Here is a 7,898-nt window from a genome sequence, read left to right on the forward strand (position 1 = left end):
TCAATGACCTCAAATCCTCTCAAACTCAAATTTGGCCCGCATTACTTCTCTGAAGGGCACTTTGGAGTCGAGTCAATTAGATTTGAAGCATCACAACCCTGTAAGAACAACCAGATGAGTCAATTAAATCGAAACTGCTTCACATTTCCATTCTAAAAAACATTTACAATATATAATCAAAAAAATATATTTGTAAAACTAATTGGTTCATATTATATAGCTAGGCACAACTTTCTTGGGAAAAAAGTTTATATATACATACAGGCATAACTGTCCGCACAAACCAATATATAGCTTCAGTATGCACCCCAAAGGATGACGTAGATATGATTGCTTATTGAGATGCACGAAAATTCAACTAGTTGCATGTGAATCAACCGTTGCATTGGGTTGTAAATAAATTGAGACGTTAGTGGTTGCACATGAAGGCTATTACGTACATACAGTAACAAAACAATCATGGAAGTGCATGCGAATGATAGCAGCTGCTGCAATGGTTCGATTTACCAAAAGTTGTTTTCGCTTGAGGGCAGGTTGAATTATAAAAACCAACTTGAACAATAACAATAACAAACAAAAGGACAATGGGCATGGGGAGCTTCATTTTTACTTTCTCTATTGAACAACTAAGATAGAAAATCAGTAAAAATGGTGAGGTAAGTTTGTTAATGAGACACCACAGTTTATTTCGTACAATATCAAAGTCGATATTTCGGCAATGGCTCAGGAGCAGCTGAGTAGTGGAGCTTCAGAGGTTGGACAAAAAAAAAACAATCTTTCTCTTATCCCAAACAAGTGTGTGCAGCAACCAAGCCTTCTTTCTACTGTGGGCGGAGACGCCAAAGTCCACCAGCAAGACCCAACCAGGTATTGACTTTTCGCGTTGGTTTATTTTGTAACTAGAAATCGACTTCTTTTAGTTGGAGAACTGTTTATAAGTATATGAAAATGTAGTTAGAAAAAGAGAATTTTAGATTATGTTGCACCCGAGGTTATAAAATTCGATTTAACATATTATATTGTATTACAAATTAAGTGATTGATGCTATAGTATGACGGATATGAACTCAAGTATGCTGCTCATGCTGAGCAGATGTCAAACAGTGAGTTATACAACACGTATTATAAGTTTATGTTTGGGGAGCACAAGAGGCGGGTTGTTCAAAAGATGTGTTCTAAGAGAGCTAGAAAAGACTAGGATAACAGATGGTGGTTTTTGCTTCCTCAGACCTGCTATTTATAGCTGACTAGTTCTGAGAAATCCTCTCCTCCAATGAAAATCAGATGTGGCTTGTATGATGAGGATTGGTAAAAGGTGTGCTGGCAAAACCTTCTGTGAAGTCCTTGTTGGTCCTGCGCTCGACCTTGTAACTTTTTTGTCAGACGACGTGTCAGTCTGCTGAGTCTCCCCTCTTCAATTTAGGTTAGATCAAACCAGTTGCACCTAGGAGGAAGTGGCTGCAGGGCTTGGATTTTGCTCATAAAGTGGCCCTCCAAGTAGCCTTCAGAGTTCAGACCACATTTCTTATATCAATTCGCATTGTTCTGAATTTGCAGAGTACCACCTGTCATGCCGCAAGGTTGGGCTCATACTTTGGCTTCTACAAGACTTTTTTCGATCACATAAGGCATCTGATGAGGAGCATTCTATGATGATAATTGAGGCAGGATCCAGAAAAGAGCAAAGACTGAGAAAGACAATACTAGTGATAGGACAATACATGAAATTCTAGAAATCTAGAACCATTTCCTTTAAAATTGGTGTAGTTATAGGCATAGGAGATGTGAGTGAGCCTAGGGGCCGGCACAAACTTAAGTGACAGTAGGCACCCGTACGCGCCTCTAGGCTTCAGGGGCAAGGGTTGAGCTCAGAGCTAGGCAAGCCTTTGATCCTGTGACTTAGGTTGGGGCATTAGAATACTTAAATATTTCTAGGAGTTCTGCATAAATATGCTCTCGACCAACGACACTCTGTTACTTATGACGCTTGCAAAAGACTTGTTTTGGTTTGTGAACTTAGAGGTGCCCTAGGTTATCTATCCATCATTCTGCTGCCTTAAGTCAGTTAAGTGTATGCTTCAACTGAGAGTTTGTTGTTGTATTTTTTTGATGCAAAGCTGATAAGTTATGAACCATGAAATTTAGTTGTTTCTAGTAACATATATATTCCACTGCTTTCGCACTCCGTGGTTTTTTTTTTTTTTTTTCTTTTTCCTCTCAATTTTAGTCATTATTTAGAATCATTGTTAAAGGTTTATCTTTCTTTTTTTAAAACAGAATATCTATCATTTCTGTTTGAAACTGAACAAGTGATATCTTTTATATAGTAAGGCTTTAATTGCTTTTTATTAAATTATTGATGATCTTATATTAGTATCTATCATTTCATAGAAGTCAATGGCATCCCAACTGATCTGTGAATGGACCGGCATTCAACAGTTCCGGCAGCCACCCAAACAAAATTACTTGAATTACTGGGTAAACTAAAGCAAGAGGTTTGTTTCTTTGCTAACTTGAAACATTCTCTTTCTAATTTTCCACATATTCTCAAAATTCTATAGTGAATTATTTCTTTTTGTTAACTATTTTGACACATGTAGAATGTGAACACATTAACAATCCTTGTAATGGGAAAAGGTGGAGTTGGGAAATCATCGACTGTGAACTCCCTGATTGGGGAGCAGTGGTAGCTGTTAGTGCTTTCCAGGTTGGTGAAGTAGCGATGGTTATTTGCTTACAATAAAGTATCTTGACGAATTAAATCCTTGTGGACATTTATTTTCCATTATGATCTTTTTCGTCATTGTTTTGTACGATTGTTGTGCTAAAATTGTGATTTTATCTGCAGTCTGAAGTACCACGACCAGTTATGGTCTCATTTCAAGGGTCGGGATTTACATTGAATATTATTGACACTCCTGGGCTTATAGAAGGGGGGTATGTCAATGAACAGGCTCTTGATACTATAAAACGGTTAGTAGTGGCACACTGGCACTGCATACATATCTTTCTCAGAATATCTTTTATATCATTGACTGACCTTTCGCAGTTTTAGTGCATCTTTCCTGATGAGATAGTATGTTGTAGTAGTGAAAATCTTTTCCTTTGTGTGAGGTGGGTAGTCACCTCTATTCTTCAATTGGTTTTTAGTCTATTTTATGTTGACCTCGCAGGTTCCTTCTGAACAAAACTATTGACGTTTTGTTGTATGTGGATCGACTAGATGCATATAGGGTGGATAATTTGGATAGGCAGATCATTAAGGCTATCAGTGATAGTTTTGGTAATAGGATATGGTGTAGAGGTTTGGTTGTCCTCACACATGCACAACTCTCTCCACCAGATGGACTTAACTATGACGACTTCTTATCTAAAAGATCAGTTGCTCTTCTAAAGATTGTTCGTACAGGAGCTCGGTTTAGAAAGCAAGACATCCAGGTACTGCATTTCTCAATATCAGAAACTGACTTCAATGCGGGCACCATTTCGATTAAGTTTCACATTGATCTCTGTTTCTATGAACTTTATGTTGTAGGGTGTTAGTATATTAAATCATGGTCCTCTAAACCTTAAGGGTTTGCCTTCAGCGATAGGTGAAAAGATAGTCAGAGTATAGCTTTTGGGGTTGTTATTGACACGATAAAATGATAAATATATAATTGCAATTGTATTATAGGAATTCAAAGGGGGGTGACTCAACCTTCAGTGATAGGTGAAAAGATAGTCAGAGTATAGCTTTTGGGGTTGTTATTCACATGATAAGTATGTAATTGCAATTGTATTATAGTAATTTCAAAGGGGGATGGCACAAGCAAATTTTGATTTCAGGGGAAAGAAAGCTTGCTGTGATACTTGTATTCTTTCTTCTTAGTTGTCTGTTGCCAGTTTCAGCATGTCAAATTGTTAATATATTGCCCATTTATTTTCTTGAGAAAAGTAAAAATCTTCTAATGATTTGGTTACAGTTCTCCTTGGGAATATAAAAATCATATATCGTGGTGTTTTTTTCTTTTTCTTGTTGCAAGTGACAGTTTTCAACCGATAGCCTATAGACCAATATAGCATTACAAAGCTCATCTCCTTTATTTTTTTCTATTTTCTTTCAATGGTAGGATTCTATATGTCCTGTCGTTTTGGTTGAGAACAGTGGGAGATGCCGCATCTAATGATGGCGGTGAGAAGGTTAGTCGCTTTTGTCCACTGTTCATTTCTTTGTATTGTTCATCATCTTTAAGCTCCAATAGTTTAGATCTAAAGAAAAATATGTTGAGAATGTTAAGAAGTTAGAGTGTCATCATGCAGATTCTTCCAAATGGTACTGCATGGATCCCAAATTTGAGGTGGAAACCATCACAGAGGTTGTTTCAAATGGAAGCAAAGCAATTCTGGTTGACAAGAAGTTAATTGATGGGCCCAATCCAAGCGAAAAGGCACAAGTTCTTGATCCCTCTAATCCTGGCCTTCCAGGTAAAGCTTGTCAAACATAATGGTAATATCTTTTACTAGCTACCAAATAGAACATTCCCTTATTTGTCTTTGCCATGTTGCAGTATTTTTTCATTGTGAAACCTATTCAAAGAGCGATTAAGCATGACATTTTCAAAGAAAGTAAGCCTTCGTGGGAGCTACGAGACGTTGGGCAGGCTGGTCGCAGGTTCTGATATACAATTGAGTATTCTTCGCTTTTACTGTTCGATTTTTGTCTCTGAGCTCAATACCGTCTAGTAGTTGCACTCAATGGTAGCAATGGACCGCTGCGGCAGTTAGGCTAGTTCGATCTGAGAGAACTGAGTTATGTCCTCACTGTGTATTTCCAAGTTCTATTAGAGCTTATCAAAGTCTTATTTGAGTAGGTTTTGTTGTTGGATCTTACCTTTTTCTACATCTCATTTCTGCCATTGACTTCATTGTTTGCACAGTAGATTAAGATCAATGCTTTACAGTCTGAACTTGATGTTCCAAGCTGCAATTGAATTGTCATGATGTCGTAATTACAGCCATAGCAGGTTGCAGACATGAATTTCTTTAGTACCTCCATTGTTTATAAAATAGTAACATTTGGGAGGTTCTTTGTTGTTAGCAAGTTCCATTGTTGCCCTGCCGAGTGGTGGTGGTCCCTTGAGGCACTCCAGAAATGGTATCAGTACCCAGCAGCTATTTCTGGGTTTTTTTGCAAAGCAGATTCCAATCTCTCTCTGAAGGTTTGGAGTAGGTGGGGACCAGGGCCTGGAGGTATACATACATATAGTGATTAGTGTGGTGTGGCCGTGTGGGTGTCAGTGGTCATCATTAGGATCACCACTACGGCACTACATACATCATTATGTTCACTTAGCATGCTAATTGATTCTATATATTATCAATCCGCCGAACCACAAATCAGTCCCAAGGTTAAAAGCATTTGTAACTTTACCATGAATTGTACCACTTTGTTGACTAAACAAATATAATTGAAGAATTGTAAGTACAGAGTCTGTAGATACATTGTCCAAAAGAAGATGCTAGTTTCTTCAAAATCACATTTTGAGGAATCCAAAGGACCTGTGGGGCTAGCAATACATATACCGGCTGGTTAAGTGCAATTTCTGGAGGCCTAAATGTCAACAAAGTGGAATCGTTATACTTGGTCGCTTCATGGCACTCCCACGCATGCACGAAGTAATATCTTGTTACGTGACTTTCATGATTTTCATCAACCCATAGATAAGATGGAGAGAGAGAGGGGAAAAAAAGGGTAAAGGAAGCCTACAGAGGTAGTGTTGAACCTCTATATATCTATAGTAAATCAAAAAGACATTTTCAACAGTAAAAGTAGCCCATGAGAGATTTTGTAAGCCATTAGAAACTTTGAGCATTACCAAGTGTCTTTGTATTATAAAAGGGTAGCTGGACATAGCTATATCGCATGAGGATATCACCTCAACAATCATAAGCAATGGGGAACTTAAAAAACGCTTTGATAGCCATCTTGGTTCCTCTTCCCTCCATTGCTTTTTATCTCGTATTCCTCCACCATTTCAATAGTAGTAAGAGCACGACTGCTAAAGCTACTACAGACGGTAGTACTAGTGTAGATGGAACTCTACATGCTATCTGGACATGTAGTTTCAACCATCCCCATCTACTGGCTGTTCTTCTTTTCTTCATCAATGTTGATATTCTGTTCTGGCTCATCAGTCTCATCCAATCAAGCCACTGGGTACGTAGGCCACTTAATCTTCCTTGAAAAAGAAAATACATTCTCCCACACAGTCCCACTGCACATTTATTTTCATTTTCTACTTAACTTGGAATATAATCTTAAATATGAGTGCAGATGATTGATTTGTATTGGACGGTGATACCTGTGATGCTGGTTAACTATTATGCAAGCCATCCTCTTTCAAAGTTTAATGTCTTTAGGTCCATGGTTGTAACTTCTCTGACTTGGGTTTGGAGCATTAGGCTCTCCCATAGCTACTTCAGGAGAGAAAGGTGGCAATGGGGTGCAAGAGAAGACTGGCGATTTACTGATATGAGGGAACAGTACGGTAAGCGATGGTGGTGGGTCTCGTTTTTTGCAGTTTACATTGCTCAGCAGGTAATTCACTTTTCTAAAACAACTCTATATGCCCTCACAGCTCTGTTTTCAGAGTCAGTAAACTAGTACAGATGCATGGATTATGAATATGAAATTGTACTTTCTTTGCGTATAGGGAGACTGGTGTGAATCTGTTGATATACACGTCCTATACAGGAACCGTCAACCACGCCTTATTTTATTGTCACAGCATATTAATTCCTCATTTCAACTGTTATGTTTCTGTGCTCGTTTTCTTACTACTCAATTTGTACTAACATTATATATTCATACTGAATTTCAGGTCTTAATGATGGGAGTATGCCTCCCAATGTACGCAATTCATTCAGTTGAAAAACCATGGAACACTTGGGATACTATTGCTACAATCATTTGTAGTTGTGGAATAGCTCTAGCTTACTTCGCAGACACACAGCTCCATGAATTCATTAGTAGGAACATTATACTGAAAGAACAAGGAAAGCCAACAGAGATCGTTCTCAAGAAGGGTTTGTGGCAATACTCTCGACATCCAAATTATTTTGGGGAGCAATTGTGGTGGTGGGGATTGGCAGTTTTTGGTTGGAACGTTGGATATGGTTGGACCTTCATTGGATCTCTTGTGAATAGTCTGTGCTTAGCCTATGTCACTGGTCTTGTAGAGCAAAGGATGTTGCAACATGATCTCAGAGCCAATGAATACATTGCGTACCAGAAAACAACATCAGTGTGGATTCCATGGTTCAAGTTGTCATTTAAAGGAGAAAAAGTGAAGAACACCTGATGCAAATTTGTCCCTTCTTGTGTTGCGCTCCTAACGAGCAACCTTTTCTTGCTCTTTGTTCATTTTCCCTGTCTCTGTGTGGGATGCAGAATGTAGGAAATGTGTTCTGTACTTCTGTTCTAGTTTGAGTGTTTTGATGGAAGTACGTTATCCTATTTATTTATGTTGATAAAACATTTTAATCCGTAAATTCAGATCTACAGAGAGCATGTTGAATAATGGTAGCTACCTTCATTTGATCATTTACTTAAATTGATAATCTCAAGTTCAATGGATTAGAATTCTGGTCATTCCAATGCTCCCCAGAACTTGAAAAATGCAATTAGAACCTTTCAGTGATGCACACAATTTTAGAGACCCTCACGCTACGATGAATTCCAACTTATACTTATTACTAAACCCACTATTTAAAGCAGCATGCACCCACCTACTCAATAAACCCACCAAAGACTTCACCTCTCGATCTCATCCTCTGGTACATGGAATCCTAAAATAAAATTGGGAGTGTTAATTACATTGCATTTTAAATCAAAAGTTTATTGATTCACTTAAATT

General features: G+C 38.1%; 1 protein-coding gene and 1 pseudogene across 2 annotated transcripts; both read left to right on the forward strand.

Annotated features, from left to right (window-relative positions):
• The first annotated feature begins 2,397 nt into the window (after positions 1-2,397).
• Positions 2,398-4,907, forward strand: LOC147495484 (translocase of chloroplast 34, chloroplastic-like; annotated as a pseudogene). The gene is made up of 7 exons (XR_015197519.1): positions 2,398-2,495; positions 2,601-2,707; positions 2,849-2,973; positions 3,174-3,438; positions 4,113-4,182; positions 4,303-4,467; positions 4,551-4,907. The product of XR_015197519.1 is annotated as a translocase of chloroplast 34, chloroplastic-like (transcript).
• An 875-nt stretch (positions 4,908-5,782) lies between these two features.
• Positions 5,783-7,543, forward strand: LOC147495485 (uncharacterized protein C594.04c-like). The gene is made up of 3 exons (XM_086564145.1): positions 5,783-6,199; positions 6,317-6,580; positions 6,864-7,543. Exons 1-3 carry the CDS (start codon positions 5,936-5,938, stop codon positions 7,341-7,343), a joined length of 1,008 nt encoding a protein of 335 aa, XP_086420271.1. The 5' UTR covers positions 5,783-5,935; the 3' UTR covers positions 7,344-7,543.
• The last annotated feature ends 355 nt before the right edge of the window (positions 7,544-7,898 follow it).

Source organism: Coptis chinensis, chromosome 6, assembly GCF_015680905.1.
Source record: "Coptis chinensis isolate HL-2020 chromosome 6, ASM1568090v1, whole genome shotgun sequence".
NCBI lineage: Eukaryota > Viridiplantae > Streptophyta > Magnoliopsida > Ranunculales > Ranunculaceae > Coptis > Coptis chinensis.

What these genes read in the sequence shown, in the direction of transcription:
- LOC147495485 (XM_086564145.1), top strand. Translation starts at nt 5,936, where the DNA reads ATGGGGAACTTAAAAAACGCTTTGATAGCCATCTTGGTTCCTCTTCCC. An exon ending in TCATCCAATCAAGCCACTGG is followed by an intron (nt 6,200 to 6,316) that starts GTACGTAGGCCA and finishes ATATGAGTGCAG; the next exon opens with ATGATTGATTTGTATTGGAC. An exon ending in CAGTTTACATTGCTCAGCAG is followed by an intron (nt 6,581 to 6,863) that starts GTAATTCACTTT and finishes ACTGAATTTCAG; the next exon opens with GTCTTAATGATGGGAGTATG.